The sequence below is a fragment of the Sphaeramia orbicularis genome, chromosome 4 (assembly GCF_902148855.1).
Source record: "Sphaeramia orbicularis chromosome 4, fSphaOr1.1, whole genome shotgun sequence".
NCBI lineage: Eukaryota > Metazoa > Chordata > Actinopteri > Kurtiformes > Apogonidae > Sphaeramia > Sphaeramia orbicularis.
In genome coordinates this window covers 17,486,974-17,507,641 of record NC_043960.1, presented here as the reverse complement: position 1 = coordinate 17,507,641, position 20,668 = coordinate 17,486,974, and the positions used below count along the sequence as shown (strand labels likewise).

At 36.1% G+C, this 20,668-nt stretch overlaps 1 protein-coding gene across 1 annotated transcript in view; it reads right to left on the bottom strand.

Annotated features, from left to right (window-relative positions):
* LOC115418312 (thiamine transporter 2-like) overlaps window positions 1–16,053 on the bottom strand; it is a 31,736-nt gene extending 15,683 nt beyond the window's left edge. Inside the window, exons 1-2 of the mRNA XM_030132731.1 lie at window positions 15,865–16,053; window positions 10,233–10,980 (exon numbers count right to left, since the gene is read on the bottom strand). Of these exons, the coding sequence (XP_029988591.1) occupies window positions 10,233–10,980; window positions 15,865–16,053 (937 nt within the window). The remainder of the gene's footprint in view (window positions 1–10,232; window positions 10,981–15,864) is intronic.
* Between the last annotated feature and the right edge of the window lie 4,615 nt (window positions 16,054–20,668).

The window sequence follows — 20,668 nt, the reverse complement described above, 5'->3', positions numbered from 1 at the left end:
AACTCATTTTGAATAATATAAAATAGAGATGTTCTTAAAATATTACCAAACCTCAAACAAGATGATTGACAATAAAACTATAATATGAATGTATTTATTGTGCTTTATATTTCAGCATTAACTCTCGTTATTTATTTTGTATTCAGTACATGGTGACTTATTTAATGTATTTAAAAAAAAAAAAAAAAAAAAATTCAAGTACCCCTGGTCGTCTTCCACATTATCCTATCAATCCATGTAAATAATTGGTGTAAAATACAGTTTATCATTTTTTCGTGGTCATCAGATATGACCCGTTTGGACATTCAGAGACTCTGTAGTGAATGTGGAAACACCGTCATCTTCTACAACATTGATTCACCAGTAAAACCGTGGAGTTGGATCAATGACAGTGGATGGAAATGCTTGGTTTATATTCACTCAATGATATATTTTACTGAAGAAGTTACTTTGTCTGCAGTTTCCTCTGTTTTTGATATAATAACCCTCAACTTTAATCTGAGCTTTTCTACATGATCAGTAAATTAAATACAGGAAAATATGTGATTTATACTGATAAAATGCAAAATACAGAGGATAATTTTGTAATAAATGATGGTATATCCCTTAAGAAAGGTTAAATATAGAGAAAATTTCATTTGGGAACTGACACAAAAGTAGTGCTGGGTCTTGATGTGTTAAATACTTTTGCTTCATACTTCTTCCATCACTGTTGGAGCCAGCGTGGAGTAAACAATGCACAACAGTTGCCACAGTAGTGCCAGTATTTCATGCTTCATGTCAGCGCTGACCTTTTAAATATTTAACCAAGACGCCAACTCTCCTTTATAACATTTTCAGAGTTTTCGGATTCCCTAATCATACCCATTAAAAATGTATTAATCCTATTTCAGCTGCCACAAACCAAGTTACGCTATGGGGAAAATAAATGTTACAAAAAATATGAAGATATTAAATATCTGTTAGCTGATTCCTCCTGTGATTTTTATTATTATTATTATTATTATTATTATTATTATTGTTATTATTGTTATTATTATTATTATTATTATTATTATTATTATTATTATTATTATTACATTGAGCTGCCTCACAAATAACAAACTTCACTTTCTTTTATTGTCTCTTATATTTTGTGTCATACTAATTAATGGTTGTTCTGCAGGACTGATGTAGCGCCAAAACAATGCATCACTCACACTGACTCCCACACTGTAACATTCAATCTTATTAAGTTTGGACATCAGATACGTTTTGAAGGAAATATATACTACCTGGAATTTTAATGAGTGAATGTTGTTAATTACTGTGAGCGAGAAGTTGCAAATAACTGAAATGGAATATGTTTATGTATATCTATATACTGTATCTCTCTCTCTCTCTCTCTCTCTCTCTCTCTCTCTCTCTCTCTCTATATATATATATATATATATATATATATATATATATATATATATGCAAAAATCTTGACAGTTATCTGTTTAGTGCTCTTACATAACCATAGAACTGTCCTTAAGACGCCCACAGTAGTTTGACCTCACTTCACAGGATGCAATAGACTATAAATTATTAAGAGCTGTGACTATTCCTGTGGTTTTACTACCTCAGAGTCATACTGAGCAGAACATATTAAGCTCATAATTCATCTAGCCTACAACAACTTATTAGCAATTACCAGTATTTTTTTTTTTGGTAGGGAAACCTTATTTAATGGAGTAGCCTAGTAGTTATTATTCTTAAAGGTCCTTGAGTATAGAGGATTAGTGTGTGTTTTATGAAATCATTTCTAATAAGCAACTACTTATAGTAATGATGAATGTGTGTGCTGCAAATAATGTGTGACTGATTACCTTAAAATGTAAAATGAAAGAAAATAAGACAGTGAATTAAAGTTGCACAAGACAAAATCAGCGATAAAGAGTAAGACATGTTTTCCATTTTACATACAAATATAGATGAATTATTTCACATCATTGTAGATGCTTTTCCATTGACCCTCAAATTGTGTGAATATAACCTGCACATAAAAATTTGCCTAATGAAAAAATGACCATTTCGCCCAAACTCTCGTTTTTACATGAAAAGTTTTTGCGCTGTTAAGAGGTGGTTTTTCGGGAGTAGCGAAATTGGTATATTGCGAAAAACTGCAATGGAAAGACATTTTTCTGCAACTAGAGTCACGTAAATAAAAAAAAAATTTAAAAAAACAGATGTTGACAGCTGTTAAAACAAGCAAAGAAGATGAGTTTTAAAAGAAACATGGAATGTTTTGTGTGGACACATGAAGAAACCGAATCATTTTTTTAAATTTAGTACGGGATAGAGGGGCAATATATAATAATAAAATTAATGTATTTGTAAATCTAGGTGATATTTATGGTGGTCGCCATGTTTATGGAATGACTTCTCGTGTCATCTCACGATAATAAATAAACAAATAATCGCATTTGTGATTTAATGGAAAAACTACATTATGCAATTCTATTTTTTCGACATTTAGTAAATATAGTAAAGTTTTGCACAGATGTCCAATGGAAAAGCCACCAGTGAAAAAGTTAAAGCACTTTTTCAAGCCACAAAGTAACACTTAAGAGTCACCTCAGATCAATGACTAATATAGAAAATTTTACCAAAGAGACAAAGGAGGGGGGAATGTCCATATTTATGTGAATGGAATCAACACAAAATCCATAAAAATACTATTAATTGATATATTCTGTCTTGGATCAATACACTACCAAAGTGTTTTTTTTTAATGCAAAAACGGAACAAGGCTTGTGTTCAGACAAAATAAAACTGTGCAGCTAATGACGTTCATTTTGTCTTCTGTTAATGTAATTATACTTTTCTTTTTTCTTTTGTTCAGACAAGGTATAGTCCAACCAGCTGATAAATGACACGTCAGCAGAACGTCGGGTGATGCTTCTGAGGAAGACTAGAGTCACAGTCGAAACTGTCAAACAGGTAACATCTAAAAACCACACCTTGTCTGAACAAAAGAAAAAAGAAAAGCATAAAACTGTGCAGCTCTTAATCACAAAATGAAAAAGTTCCACAAGTAAATGTTGTCTTTGAGGTATTGCAAGTTTCCTTTAAGACTGTAAAATCTTAGAATAGAGCAATAACATGTTTTTAAAAATCATTTTCAGTCAATTTATGGTTCATTTTGGTGCATTAGGAAGGTTGTGGACATAGCGATGGTTTGTTCAGTGCAGGTTTAAGAATTAAATTTGGGGGCAAGGTCCTGCCTGAAAACATGTGATTAGCCGAAATAGGTAGAATGTGTGTTTCCTGTCAACCACTTGAGTCACACTGTGCCAAAAATCAAATCAAAGAGCCCAAAACAGAGCATGCATGGTATCGCTTTATCATCTTCTATCAAACGATTTCCCCCACCGTAATTAAAGTGTTTTTTTCCTCCATCGCGGAGACACATTTCTTTAAATTTCTGCTTTATTTCCCAAAACGCTGAGCACAAATGACTGCACTTCACAAATTTTGACCCTCAAAACCATGTAATTTTCCAAATAAACCATATTCAATCTGCACAGACATCACAGAAAACTCATCACATACTCCCATCTTCTCTACACATTCAATACAAAACACCAGAGCAAAAATCTATTACTACAGGGAATGAGATTCTAAAGACACAACACATGTATGGACTTATAAAAAAAAAAAAAAAAAATCAGAAATCTGAGAAGGAATAGAGCTATAGTAAAAATATTGATAATGAACACAATACAGGTGAACATTTTTTGATCCAATTATACTGATACTTTGAAAATACAGTAGATAGGCTTCAAAGAAAGCAACCCTATTATTCTGCCTCTACACCTTATTTCTGGTCTGGGCCGGACCACAGACTCTTATCAACATCAAATACTAGCTGTAAATTAGCCTGTCTACCTATTTTCCTCTCTGACGGTCCAGATTATCGAGGCTACTGTGAAGCGGCTCGGGTTTGGCTGCGCTGTTTGCTGCACCTTTCCTCATTGACATCCCACAGACAAGGACACGGTCAATTAGACTAGCACGAATCTCATCAGTTACTATTTGTCTCCATGTCCTTCCTCTTCTTCGTCTTCCTCCATCTCCTCTCCCGTGTCCTCTAGACTTTTTACATCCATTGTCCCTAAACAGGTCAACTGCCCTTGTATCCATCTATCTATCCTGAGGTTCTGACTGCTGTCTGATTCTGTGTGTTAATTCTGATTAAGCTGTGAAAACACGATAATATTCAATGTCAGTGTTTTAGATGAGCCCAATGTGAATCCTGAAAGAATAGCGTCTTATAATTTGAGGAAGTGAATTGGGTTTTATTGCACAAATGTGAGCCGATACTGATACAAATATTTATTAATAATGACATTTTGACTGATAAACGATCCTGATACAGATGTTACTTTCTTTAAATTTGGTTTGTGTTGTAATGTATCCCCTCCTCATCAAAGAAATCTTCATCATATATGTAAAAATAGATTGTATGTTTACCCTCCAAGACCTAAACAGTTGCTGGTGACCAGAACTATGTTCTGATCTATAACTTTTGAACCACTAATCCGATCAGTATATTTAAAAAAAGAAAAAAAAAGTCAGTTAAATTACAATTTCTGAGCTTGAACAGTAATCCTCTAATAAATCCTCAGGTAGATGTTTATTTAAAAGTTAAAGGTGACCTCACTTTATTATGCCTGTAAGGTTAATCAGTTCCTGTATTGTATGCATGCTAATGCAGTTTCTAGCATTTAGCATTAGCATTAGCATAGGGCACACATGAGTAGCAATGAAATCTTCATCACCACCATGATCAGGAGAATTAATCTATTTGTGCCTGTTTTTAATGTTAGGGGAACTGGAGGAAATGCACACTGCATGGACAGGACAGGTACATTCAACAAAGAAAAAAACAAATTTTCTTGCTGTGACGTAGAGGTGTAACTGCTACACCACCTGTGATGTTCTGTCGTTAATATCAAGCATAGTATGTGTGTGTGTATGTGTATATATATATATATATATATATATATATATATATATATATATATCGCGTAAAATTTACTTAGGGGGTCAAATGAGTGGCCATTTTTGTCCAAAAAAAAAAAGTTGTAAGAAATGCATAGAACTGTGTTGAAATAATGCTAATACATGTGTGCACAGACTACTGATATTATTTGACAGTGGAAGCTCTATTTTCAGAAATATTGGATTCTGAATAGCACGTGTATGTGAAAACTTTTGCTGGTGGATGGACATGACATTACCCATGATGATCTGGTCAGTACCAGTACTTTATTAGTAATAAACTTATAGACTTACTATTGCTAATTATCCTCTTACTCATAAATGTTAGTATTGTGGATCTAAAACAATAACAGCTGACACAAAAACACAAAATGTGGCAGTGGACGGATGTGACATGGTTGTTACGGATCCCATCTTACTGATGCTCAGCAGCCATGTCACCGTTTCCACAAATGATCCCTGTGCAAAAACTAGTATCATAATTATTTATTGTATAGTTTATCATCATACAGAAGAGTAAATAACAATACAGAATTGTTATTTCTTTATAAAAAATGCTTATTATTAGAAAACTGTTGATTTAAAAAGCGTTGTGTGGCATTCTTAATATATTTGCATAACATAAGCAGGATGGATCAGCACCATACTCCATATTGCAACCTGTAAAAATAAAACATGTGATATGTAGTATATAATCTTGTAAGAAAAATTGGGGAATCTAAAAGAATAGAATATTTGTTTTTCAGGTAAATTCAGTTAAAATATAACTTGGCCATTTGTGACATGAAAATATAGCATTAATTGTGATGAAATTGGACATTTTTGACCGGAAAGCATAGTTCATATGACCATCAACATGTTGCAACAGAACTGAAATCCTGTAAATTTGCATAACTTGCATTTACCAACACAAAGTTCCCCTGGGGATTCACTTATATTGATTTCTTATGCAAAAAGACATAAATAAGACCTCTAAGCAAATTTTAGCTGATATATGTATATGCTCCTGAGACCCAGCAATGCTATTTTGTCCTCTGTTGGGGACAAGAGTTTCACAGGTTTACTTAAAATAAATGTACCTGAAGAAGAGAGAGAGAAAAAAAAAAAAAAAAGATCAAGGTAATTATTTAATGTAAAAAAAGGGGAAAAAAATTACTTTCCTGGGTCTCAAACATAAATGCACTATTTTCATACAATTGTCCATAGATATACACTCAGTTAATATTGTGTCTATTCATGTTTTACGTCTATTTTTATTTTTTTTTCTACTTTTAATTCTATCGTATTTTGTACTATATTTTCTTTTTTTCTTTTTTATATTTTGTAATTCTTTATCTGCTCTGTACTTATTTTCTTATGTATTGTTTTTTTATTCATATTGTTGCACTGACTGGAGTAGCACTCCAAATGTCATAGCACACACAATGTCAACAAAGACTATTCTGATTGTATACTGGATCTCAGGAGGATATACAGCAGTATAGGGGGTCCTCTAGTGGTCAGAATAAGTTGCAGTCGCGTCTATTTTGTACTTTCATTGTTCCCGTAGTCTGTTCAAACCTAAGAGGGGACTAAACCAACACGGTTATGTCATTCTATTTGTATGGCCAGGAAAACGTTTGTGAGTATTTTTACGTTCAGTTGTATGAATGAATACTAAAAACATTTCTGATGTAAACCTTTGTCGTTGGATAAAGGGATGCTGTAAATCTCAAGTTAATTTGTAAATGCTAAATGTTAGCATTTATATGGAATTTCCCATTCAAGTTAGCCTCGAGCTAGCGATTCAGTTTTTATTCATTTATAATGCCATCTAAATATACTAAGGCAACAAACATAACTGAGACATATTCTGTATATATGTTTTGCAGTTTTACAATGAATCTTAAGTAAAGCTTTGGAGAGAAGTTTTAAGTCTTTGGAAACCTGTTTGCTATCTGCTGAGCTAACCTTTGAATTGAAATGAACATCTACATAATAAGTAACTTAAATGTAAAATGCAGTGGATAATATTTTATGTTGAGAAATCATGTAAAAAAGGTTAAATGTGGAGAGATTCATTTGGAAGTTGCCAAAAAATAGTTTTGCGTCTTTAAGGGTTAAATTCTCTGTATAAATAGAGAAATATCTGCCACTACCATAAATGAAAAGACATGTCGTATTATGAAACAGAGTTTGGCCAGTATTAGCAAATATGTCTGGCCGATAGATCAGTGCATTTATTCTGGTTAACTTCATGTTGTGTAAAACACTGAATTTAGATGCACTGAATCCCAGCATGTGGCCTACATCTAAATGAAATATATCTTCCTGCAGCTTCATGCCAAGTTAAATGGGAAACCTTGGACAACCCTGACCTGGGGAAAGGAATTTCCTGACTCAAAGTAAGTTCTGTATAAATTATCCTTTGACTCAAGCTGATGTTTGATGTGTAAATGACTTGCAATCACTCTTTTAGGATAAATAGATAGCTAGGTCAAGGTGCCCTGTAACGTGTTCTCCTTGAAATTCAAGCTGAACAAAATTATAACTGAACACAACTGTGTTTGTTCTGCTTAGGATTTAGTTTTATCTTAATACTAATGAGCTGCTACAAAATGTTGTTTTGAAGCTGTAGGATGCATTTATTTTATGAAACATTTATTAATACGCTGAATATGGAAACAGTACATTGTGTCGTGCCCCCCATATTTTACCATGTTGGTAATCCATATTCATATTTTCCCCACTGGATTCAACCAGGTTTTTTCCTTAGGGATGTTTTCTAAGTGTGGAATGTAGAAAAATACAACAGGAATCTGTAGGGAAGTATCAGATATGGGCCCTACAGCTTGACTGCATGTTGGGTGGAACCATTTTACAAGTGAAAGGCATACAGCTGGATGTGGTTTACACAGAGTAATTGCCTTTGGTTTCTGGGGAATACAGGAATGTATCAGTACTATAATCAATAAAAGTGCACTGGCTGGATTGCAGCAGCTGCTATACCCATCTGGGGATGAGAGCAGGCAATTAAATAGTCTAATTAATGCTGCTTCTATTGTCTTACATGCTTTGGGGGTTGTGAAATACTAAGAGTGGGATAGAATTGTATTTGTTTGTTTATTCAATTAGTTTTTAAAGCTGATTGCAGCAGGTAACGCCCATAGGTTTTAATGGCAGTTATGGTGGTATGTGAGTGTGAATAACTTGAATTGGACTTTTCAAGACACTGCTCACAGTTCCTCCCAGTGTCGTTTTGGGTGGGATTTAGCGGCATCTGCTGGTGAAACTGCAGATAGCACTAGTCAAACACCTCCCATGTTATCAACCGATGCCAATGGTGTGACAGAATCTTTACAGAAGTTGCTAAAAAAATATGAAAAACAAGGAAAAAAATATGTGCGAGAACTTTATTTAGTTTGGTCCACCATGTGAGAGTACAACATGATCGATTTCCTCCCATCCATATAGCTCTGTAGATATAAAAGGCTTGTTGTAAGGTAATAGAAAGACAACATGACTTATCTTTGGTGATTGAACTTTAATAAAAATAAATAAATTTGATTCTGTCCCTTTTCCTGTAAATAAACCCTGTAAATCTCTCATACTGAATCTCCAGTGAACTGAAATTGGCTTCCGTGGAGCAGAGATGAACAGCAAAGACACAGATAATTCTTTCAGGTGCAACTTTATGATGTCGTGATATAGATTTTTTTTAAGTCAACTGAATATTTACCCTTTATTTATCCAGGAAAATCCTATTAAGATACAAGATCTCCTTTTAGGGTTACTTTCTCAGTACTATTGAAATATAAATATATGATATAATTAATTGAATTAATTCATATGTAGAATTATGAATAGCATAATATATAATAATAAAATATACAATCAAAACATAAACTTCAGTGCTAATGCTAGTTATTCTTCTGATTGCATGTTTTATTTCCAGCTCTGAAAGGTGTTCTTGTCTGACATCAGTGCAACCTAATGTTAATATTCTGCAAGTTGTAATGAAAAGAATATATTTAGATTTTATCAGTAACTAATCCTTACAATTGATATATTTCACTCAGTAACACTTTGTTTGTCAGAGATTTTCTTGTGATCAGACAAGTAGAGTTGAAGAAACATGTTTTTACCTGCTGACGGTTTCGGCTGATCACAAGAAAATTTCTAACAAACATTTGGAATGGTAGACATGATTAACATAAACCAATCTACTCAGTAACACTATTGATCCTGAATCCTGAACTGAACCGGATCATTTACTTAAGGCCGTAGGAACAGAAATAAGGGAAAATCCTACCAGAAAATACACCCCTTCCTTTTGCTGCTCTCTCCTCTCAGTCCAAAAGACTGAACCCTGTAAAATCTGACCCATTAAAAACAAGCCACAAAATTCTAATTTTTTGGAACTGAAATGTTTATTAGCCCTTTTAACATAATCCAAACCAAATTTTTTTTTGCCATATTATTTTGTTTGTGATATAATTTTTGTATGACGTTCGATACATTGGGTGTTTTTTGCAAGTTTTTACTGAACGTTAGATGCAAAAATAAATTTTGCCAGTAACATTTTGAAAATATAGGACATTTCAAGTACTTTTTTTTTTTACATAAAACTTTTTACAGCCTTTTTATTTTCCTTGGCACTATAATTTCAATTTTTTTTTCAATATTTCAAATTTTCAAACAATATAAATGTTCTTCTTAATGTATCTTTTTGAAAATTACCAAAGATTTTCCTACAAAATGTGTGTTGGATGATTTAACATTACATTACATATTGAAAAGGGCAAAAAAATTGGATGATGCAGTGGGATGATAATCCACCAGGGGGCAGAAAATATGTATCAGATCATATACAACATGTTTTTAAGGAAAGTATTGATCTTGTTAATAAGATAACATTCCCAAAACCTGGTGTAACAAATATGATACAAATGGTTTTATAGGGTTAATATGAATAGAAATTACTTGATACTGTTTCATGCTGCTATGGCATAGAGAAGCTTTGTATTTTAAGCGATGTATTAGAGTAGTAAGTTATGTCCGAGGAAATCTGAACATTGATTCCAGAATTACAGCTATCAATCACAAACTATCAAGCACTGCAGCTTTAACTACAGCATTTAAGGGAAGTAATTCAAATAAAGTATATGATATTTTTCACTACATCGGCAAACATATTTCAAAGAATTTTAATGTGCATCCCTTACCTGTCAAAGTGCTGATGGAATCCACAGCTCCATTGTAGGCGGTGAAGTTTTGAGGCTGCAAGTTGACCCAGAACACCTGAACGTAGCTAGCAACCTGGTAATATCCACATCTCGCTGTAGCTCCCCAAATGCAGAAGAAGATCAGAGCCACAGAAGAAAAACATTCCTTACAGTCTGATAAGAGCCTTTTGAACATCCTTCCAATATATGACGCACTCTTTTTCCAGATGAAAGAATTGTGATTCTCAGGGTTGTTAGTGTCCTCGCCAGTTGTTCCCTGGCGTGCAGAATGTGTTTCTTTAATAAATAAACTTGCCTCGGGCATAGGCAGAATAAAAGAGGTCATCAGTGCTACAGAGACTGAGATTAGAGTTACAACTGCTAAACAATACAGTGACACATCAGTTAAAGATACCAGCAGCTGAGCCAGTAGGGCACCCGCAGCAAAACCCACAAGTATGGACCCCCTGACATAACTGGTCACTCTTTGATAGCGGCAGGGCTGGACAATCCCGTAAATGTAAGAGAAATAGGCCACATCTGCTGCCATGGCGATGCTGTAGATGAAGAAGGCCAACTGAGCTGAACGGACCCCAGAGCCCACAGTAACCAGCAGAAATGCCGTGACATAGCTGAGCCCCTGGAGGACGATAACAGGCTTGTATCTCAGGAGGTCCGTCACCAGGAGGACCGGAATCAGGAGAACCAGGGTGGAGTACGTCCACACGGGATACACCTGTCTATTCACCTGGATACGGAGGAAGACATGTAGACGGCACATTATTTTTAGAACGCAATTCCTGCTGATACTCTTAAAAGTGCTGATTGCAGTTGCACACCAGATGGTACTCAGTCTTTATTCATTGTCAATGAAAAATGACCTCTGCATGTGCAACAGAACAACAAGCAGCAGGAATGAGGCTTATAATATGATGAGGTGATACATTTTAATGTTATGCAAATAAACACAACAGCTGCAGATTGAAAGCCCATTTTGGATTTTCCAATAGTTTTTTGTTACTAACTTGTTTTTTGCGTGTGCTAGTGCGTCGATGAGTTAAACAACCCTCAGAGGTGTGTTTTTATAGCAGCATCTCAGTTACTGTTATGAAACGATAAAGAAAGCACACTAATCCTTGTGTCCAATAGGATGGCTGCTGGATCAATAACACCTACTAGAGTAGAAAATGTATATAGATCCAAAAACCATTATAGGATTTTATTTGTTTTATGACATTTCAGACACAAAGCCCTTCATCAAACTGACGATAAATGCACACATTTGTCACTTAAATACTTATGGAGCTTCATGCAATATACATCTTAATGCATCACCGATGATCCAACACATTAAAGATAAATATGAAGCAACTACCAATGTGATATTATTTGATTCACCCCTGCTGCGATTCAGCACAGTACATGATGCAAAAGAATATGATGCTATGCAATTTGGTACAGACATCTTCATTTGACTTCTTTGCAGACAGAAAATCATAAATTAACCAAAAAAGAAAAAAAAAACCACATTTTTGACTTTCACAGATTCATTTCTCCAGTACCACAATCCAGTAAGCGTCTCATTTATGCCGTTTCTTTTAACTTCAGCCTTTGAGAAACTGATCTTTTCACAAGTCTTTTGTTGTGCAAAAATGTCTCTTACAGAAGATAAAATAACATCAAACCAAGGCTTTACCTTAAACCAGTTTTTTTTTTTCTTTTTCTGTTCTGTCTCCAGTTTTACTTTCATAACACTCGTCGACCTCTGTAGCCTGAAGCTAAAACTGACAGCAGTGGAGATGAAACACACATGAGAAAACAATTTAGAGAGGAAGAATAAATTGATCTATTTGTAATATAATCAATATAAAATGATGGTAGCAAACTATTGATCACATTTCTCAATAATACAGGCATAGGGCCCACCATTATAATTAAATATATATAAATAAATTAGAGTATACTAATGCAGTGGCATTATAAACAATTCATCTTGATTCTTAAAGTTGTGTTTGTAACACGACCAACACTGCAGTCAATGTGGCTGCCCCCCCCCCCCCCCCCCCCCCCCCTTCCGAACATCACTTTCAAGTATATGTTTTTGTGATCTTCTGAAAAATAAATTGGATGTTTGTGTTGTTTTTGGTTGTCAAGTTTGTCATATAAAATCTCAAAAGCCACTGAGGACACTTGAGTTAAAAAGGTTATTTGCATCTTGCATGGCAAAGCATCAAATGAGTACACCTTGAGTGTACCTGCTGTAATTTGTATGAACAAAGTAGCTCCTTGTCCACTCTTTTGCACCACAAAGTGTTTGCCATTGGCGGGTGTGAAGGACCTCATTTAGTTACTGCTTATTGCCACAAGTGATGCACGATATGTTCTCCTCCGTCTATAACAAATTCATTTATGTAAATGTCACAACTCTGCTGAACTACAGTATGTGCTCACACCACTATGGTGCTTTGTGCTTCATACAGACAGAAAATAACATGTTGCTGAATAATTTACAGCATGGATCTTTCTCCAGGATGAAACATTAAATAATTGACGCTGCATGTGATTGCTTTACCTCTCACGAGGCGTCTAACATCCTCAGGTATTTTTGGCCTTTATGATGGGAATAAGTATTTCAGTGTAATTTTGTATTGAACCAGAGAAACCATGAGAAAATGATAAACTTTGCCGAACTCCTGAACCTCCGTCAGGTGAAATATTATCCAAACTTTCAAAACAGTGTTTAGACAGAGAATGACAGAGTGACATTTAGATCAGGTAATGCAATGGAGAAATTACTGACAGTATTTATTGCATTTGTATTTCTCTATATCCAGATCTGTACTGTACTTTGATACGTTCACACCTTTCTTGCAGATGTTGCATTTACAAGCATGTACCACAGCCCGTGTCCGAGTACGAGTGGGTGGTACAGGGCCGAAACAGTAGGCGGTGGTGTGGACTGAATTCTGTCGCTATCCTACAAATGCGGAAGTCAGAAGAAAACAAACCCTTACGTCAGGGGTGTTCAATCCTGGTCCTTGAGGGCCAGTATCCTGCATGTTTTAGATGTTTCCCTCTTCCAACTCACTTGATTCAAATGATAATCCTATCATCAAGCTCTGCAGAATCCTGATAATGACCATCAGGTGTGTCGGAAGAGGGAAACATCTAAATCATGCAGGATACCAGCCCTCGTGGACCAGGATTGGACACCTCTGCCTTACGTCATCAACCGAGCAACTGTTCATTTGTCTACAATGGCGGCAAGACGGGCAATACTTTTCTATCTGTTAGCCTGTTTGAGGCAAAGTGAAGTAGAGCGACCTTTGTTGTCCCTGATATATCACAGAGTGGTTCGGTCAGTAAGGCGAGCCTGTGCTGCACAGGTCTGAGGCTTTTTCAGGAGACAACAGGAGCACCATCTATGGTCTTGTGATGATTAAGTCACTTCCGTTGTCGGAGTGGTGATTAGGTCATGTCCGATCTCGGGCACGGATCGCTTTCACACTGCAATGTACCGTACTAGAGTCCGCGCAGTCCATACCCAGGACTACCTTCTCAGCTGGACTCGGGTACGGTACTCACGCATGGATCATTTGCATTCACATTGATAAAGTTAAGCGGAGTTTGGGGTCCAACATACTCAGATACGGACTCAGGTACACGGTGTGAAAACGCCCTCAGGCTTCTGGTGAAATTCTATGATGCAGTGTAATAAAACCTTCAGCCACTAGAGGCAGATTGTCACTGGTTTTAGTGTTTTGTTACTTCCGCCAAGGAGGTTATGTTTTTGCCAGGGTTTGTCTGTCTGTCTGTCTGTTTGTTTGTCTGTCCGTTAGTGTGCAACATTACTCAAAAAGTTATGGACAGATTTTGATGAAATTTTCAGGGTTTGTTGGAAATGGGATAAGGAAGAAATGATTAAATTTTGGTGGTGATCGGGGGTGGGGGGGGCCCACGGGGGGGGCCACTGATCAGCCTTGGCGGAGGTCTGCGCTCTCCGAGTGCTTCTAGTTTGGCTTGTACTCCGCTGGAACACGACAAAATATTTCCATTGTGTTGTGGCAATGGTGACATAATTTTATTGTTCTCCTTCCCTCTGCTGTCTGTGTATTGCCGTTTTGAAATTTGCTGTCACTATATGTAGCTCCATATGTACACACTGAAAATGACCAAGTTGCACATCTTTTTTATGAGCTGCTTTGGATTTTTTTTTTTGTGATTTTAAAAGATAAAATGTTAAAGGTTTACTATTTTTACTGTCCTGGTAGGGAAATTCAGTCTCTGCATTTTACGCATCCTAATAGATGCACACTACCTCATTTAGCAAATAGCATTAGCACATAGCACTGTGGTCAATGGCACTGACAGGAGAATTAACCTACATACTACTTTTTCCCTTTTTTTTTTTTTTTTTTTTCTCCACAAGGTGCTTCCTTTTGTGTACGTTATATGAAAATAACTTTTCTCCCAGCACTATTTTGTAAATGCACTGTTGCCATCGAAGAGCTAGACAAACATACATCCTGGATAACCTTTACCCCTATTCTTGGCCTTGATTCATGAGACTATTATTTTTCAATTTTTGACCCTGAGGTGAAAAACAAACAATGAAAACTAAAAACACCCACACTTTAGTACACTATACATTAATTCTCAGTGGTTCTCACTACTGTTGTAACTGTCAGATGCCATTAGAACTATACTGCTGCCCATAAAGTTGGAATAATTTTGTTGTTAGCCACACCCTCTTTTTATTTCTATGTAAACACATCAGTAATCACCTTTGACCAGGTCCAATAATTACATACTGCGTCCCAGTTACACTATATGTATTAAGAATAAATCATATTGTCAGAATATTTTCATGTGAACAGGTAAAAATATTTTATTCCAGCTTCATGAGCAACAGTGTATTTGTCTCAACATGGTGCATACGAGGGCTGTTCAATAAGTTCATGGCCTCACCCAGAAATACTGGTTGTTATAATACAGGATGTTACATTCTTTCGTGATGGGATAGTGATGCTTGAACATTGATGGACCAAGTGCATTGCTGTAAATGGAGATTATGTTGAAAAATAAAATATAAATTATCAGTCTGTGTTGTTCTGTTCTGGGTGAGGCCATGAATTTATTGATTGGCCCTCGTATGTACTCAAGTAATCTTAAAACGAACAGTAGCAAGACTAGCATAGTCCCAATCTAAAGGTGACCTACATTAAATACTCCTTCATTGAGATAATAAACATATCTTTCTCATTCACATAATTAACAAAAGCTATGAATAAATCAAAGCATATGTTATAATAACACTATTATACAACAGTGGACGACAGCTGAAGTTCTCTCTATACAATCAAATATGTATTAATTAGTCTTCATGAAATTAGAATGCTAAAGATTAAATGAACAGTGCACTCTATTTAGAAGTATCTGTAATACACCCTGGAAACATGCATTATTATGTTATTGTTATTCATACAGTATATTTTTATTCGCATAAACGAGTTTCCATTTATTTACATTATTCATAGTATGTATATTAAAACAACAAGCAGAGAAAATCTAATAACCCAAGGTTGCCATCGTACAATAGTCACATATCTCATTTCATAGCTCAGTGGCTCACCTGCTCCGTGGTGAGATTCTTGTAAGTCGTGAGAAACTCCGTAAAGAAGGGCTCTATGGGCCTCATCATGGAACAGAAACCATAGATGCAGAGCAGCACAGTGGGGCCCACCCAACCACTATGGCAGGACATATAATGGTCTGCCCAGCAAGGCCTGTTGCCACACTCCCCGCTCCAACAAAAACCCATCGTTCCTCCTCGGCTCCCCTGGGACGTCTCAGTGCGTCCAACGAGAGCGCAGTCTAATTTAGGCAGTTTAATCTGTGAGATATGGAAGACCCAGATAAGGCCAAGGTGAGACTGACTGTGAACACCAAGTCACCTGCTTTGCCATTGTTGTTTCTCTCCTCTGAAGTTTTCCTGGCTACAGCAAGACGGGGGGAAAGCGTGAGTGAAGATACATTAAGATGAAATATGAGGCAGTGTGCCCCTGGGGCTCCAGCAGGTTATAATAAATACTGTCTCCTCCTCTGTCTTTATACAAAAACACCCTCATTCCTGCAGATATTGAGGAAGGGGTGGAAGTCAAGCAGTGGAATATGTATGAGTGTGTGCGTCTGTGTGTGGGGCAGCATGGCGGTGTGTACAACCGAGCGCATCTGTGTTGTGTGTCTGTTTATCTGTTGCCGCCATTAGTCACTGGAGTCTAAAATAATGATGTGAATAACGCTTTAAGTCTCTTCAAATGAAGGGATGGTGGACGGAAAATATCAAATTGGACAAAATTACTTATGAATCCTCTTTAGGGTTCTTAAAAAAGTAATTTAAGGTTACCAAAATTTCAATTTCTATCTGATCTAATCTTGACGTTCAGCTTTCTGTCTTTGTGACACTCCTAAATAACAGCTTCATAACTTTAAAGTCATTTTTGGAGTTTACTGAGTGGCTTGGCAATGATTTCTAATACTTAGGGAAAGAAATAAGCAAGGCAATCATTCCCAAGATGAGTATTACTGTAGTCTGTAATTTAAAATATCCAGCGGCGAATTATGACTCACCAGCGGGGTGTCAACAGAAAGCTGTGCTTCAGCTCAAACTGTCAGACTGACTTAACTCTCAGCATCAAGGTCACCAGCAACGGAAAATATCCATATATATTAATATTCATATATTTTGGCACTTCTAGTTTAATGTTGTTCCATTTCCAGTGTATGATGTTTCATGGCTGTGGCTGAAGGATAAAGATATAGAAACATTTTGACCTTTACTTCCATGTTCTCGTTATTTTTGTGTAGAGTAAAGCTGCATTTGAGTCAAAATGACAGATGGTTGTTACTGACCCACACAATAAAAGCATTCCTATGTGCGACTGTGTCAAAAAAATACAGATGTATTTTGATCATATTTAGGTTATTGTGATTAAATGGAACACAGACAAAAGGTTATTAGTCATATTCCTTTAAAAATGACAAATACTAGTATCCTTATTATTGATTACAGAGTGCAGTTGGCCATGCTATTTAATAGTCTGACATTACCATAACCGATAGTCTAACAAACTAGTTTTATAATAGCTTTTGAAAATGACCACTTTGGCAAATAGCAGACTTAGCACCATTAAATACCAAGACTGTACTCTCCAAAAGTGAGAAAATACTATGTTTCTGTTTCAACCTGGCTGAAGCCACACAAACGAGGATAAAATGTATATTTACACTTAGGGGAGTTTGACAAAACTGGGATAAAGGCTTATGCAAGTGTCAGAACTCAGGATAAGATGCTCAGATAGAAGTAGAACTGACACAGAATAACAATGGGATCAAACAGCTTTAGAATGGTCTTTTAGCATCTTTGAAAACAACTCAGCTGTAAAAACAAATGTTACTGTTGCACATTTCTGCACAGGGACTAGATTTAGCATCCTAACTTAAGGTATAAAATCACTTTGAGTACGGAAAGTTTGTGGTTCGGTTCACTGTGAGTCATTTTTTGTGAGATTTTTTCTATAATAAATCACCTCCTGTCAGTGTCTAAACCTGACCATACATTTATTTCTTAGATACATGGTTTCTATTATAGGTGCACTATGATCAGTGAAAACACTACAAGAGAACAACAAGAAATGTTGATGTTCGCTGTATTTTTGGTTCTCAAATGTGGAAATTATATGTCTCCTATGGTTGGCAGAAATGAAATTTACAACGGCTATATTTTATTCTGACAACTGGGCTGCTGAAAAGGTTTCCCACAAGAATGAACTGCCATTCTAACATGACATTTCCTAAGAACTAACCAGAAAAATATGCTGAAGTGGTGGTGAGAAACCCACAACTGGCAGAGGAAGAACCCTGGGATGCAACAGAATATGCTTTCACATGGCTGGTGACGGGTAGAAAGAGTGACTCCTTAGGACTCGAACGGTTTCAGGTGGGTGGGGCAAGGAGAGTGGGTGGGCTTTAATGAACAGGACAGTGTGATTGTCCCACTGGTTGGGAGCCAAGCCTGACTCTTATGCTTTGGCCACAGTATTAAGACTGATCTCATGAAATTGAGATGTATGTCACGCCAGTTCTTATGGCATTTGGCATGCTATACGTACGCATTTTCATCCTTTCACGTGTTATTCAACTCCATTTGACTGCATGTCAATGTACTCCAAGATTTCCGGTTTACATATCCGTAACTGCTAACCCTAACCGCTAATCCCGTGTTATTTGATGCAGCGTGAACATACACGCAAAAAGCTTATAATGTGTACAGATAACACACCAATTAAAAGTGGCTTGTTATCTGTACGCTATTCACGATATCATGTTGGTATTAAGGATATTTCCTCCTTTTTTTTCCTATTTGATATATATGTTGTTGTTTTTTTTTCATCTCCTTGACTTGTTGATCCTGACCTGATCCTTGACCCTGAAATCAATCTTAACCCATAAAGACCCAGTGCTGCTTTTATCTCAGTTTCCAAATGATTTTTCCTAATTGGTTTATCATAATTTATTATAAGATTACCCTCTGTATTTTGCATTTTTTGTGTGAAAATCAGGTATTTTCCTATATTTAATTTACTGATGACGTAGATATTCATAAAAGATCAGTTTAAAGTTGAGGGTTAATACATCAAAAACCGAAAACTGAAGAAAGTGACCTTTTCAGTAAAATCTATCATTAACTGAACATAAACCAAGCATTTCTATCCACTGTCTTTGATTAAACTCCATGGTTTTACTGGTGAATCAATGTTGTAGAAGATGACAGTGTTTCCACGTTCACTACTGAGCCTCTGAACGTCCAAATGGGTCATATCTCATGACCACGAAAAGATGACAAACTGCATTTTACACCAATTATTTACATGTATTGATAAGATTAGTGCATCAGTGGGTATTAAGCATTGTAGATCAGTAGATGGTTTTGGTCGCTGGTGGATGTTTGGGTCTTTATGGGTAAATGCATTACAGAAGGTGCCCCTGCTCCCTAAAATGCACGTCAAGCAGCAGAAGCATCAAGCTACACAGGTGCATCCTGGGTCATGACTGCCCGGAAGTCTTTTTGACAATCAGACCCTTGACGTGTTGAAAAACCACAACCTACGTCTGGATTATAAAAACCACAGCAGAAGCAGGACTTTAAAAATTTAAGGTTTCCTCAGTCTGAATTATTAATTATTAAAAGTGTTTAAAATATATGACGTCACCTACTAACACATTATGTCATGTTGTGAAGTGAATTAAAAGTTTATCCTAAGTTTCCATGGACACTCATCTGACAGATGGTAAGGTACAGCAGTGCTTTATAACAAAATAACACAGACGATGCAGCTGATTTTGTTGAATGCCTGTTGCCTTGGTTTCTCTCTTAGCAGATCCTCACCTCCGACTGAGGTGAAGACCGTGGAGTACTCAGAAGACTCTCTGGAGGTATTACACAGGAAAACATTTATTCGAACAAGCCCTTGAAAACACTTAATATTGGAAATTGAGGAATCTAGTTTAGATTGTACGAAGTTATATAGTTCTAGTGATCACTCAACTTTAAGGACAACATAGCAAAGCCACTCAAACGCATACTCATAAAGGAGATAAAAGCAGGTAGTTTAGGCTAAATATGTCCATGAACATTGTGCTGGGGGCATTTTGTGTGCAGATCCAGATGTCCAACAGAGTATAAGTCAAAGGGTGCAGAAAGCAGCACACCATGACCTGCAGCCTGACCTCAGATCTACGAAAGGGATAAAACTGTGAGTTATGTCGGAAATTGTCCAACACTGAGGAGCTACAACTTGAGAAAATAATAATAAAAAAAAAAAAAAAAAAATACAAACCATAATACATACTCAGAGAAAATATTGGTTCAGGCAGACTTTAAACCGTGGACAATGTGGACTTTCAGATAATATGGGTCAAATGGGTCAGACGTTTGGCAGACTTATAGCATGAACTACTTAAAAGTATTCAGGTTGTGGACGTGTTTTCTTTTTATCATATACATATATATGTGTATATATATATATATATATATATATATATATATATATATATATATCATCAAAACACCGGTACATATGTCTTTGCAGATTACAGGTGATACACTGACTTACCAAAATTATTTGTTTCATATTCTTCACACAACACAATTATTAGTATTCAGGATGTGATGGCATTGTTTACTATGTTTTCACCTTTCCATCAAGTTTTTAAAATGATATATTTTGGAACATACAGTACTGTGTAAAAGTCCTAGGCTAACATTAAGCGAGGTACATACATAAAGATAATCAGGCTGTTTTTGTCCCGATTTTCCCCCTTCCCGACCATCGACTGCAAACGCCAGATTATCCTACGTCTTATAAGGTTATCCT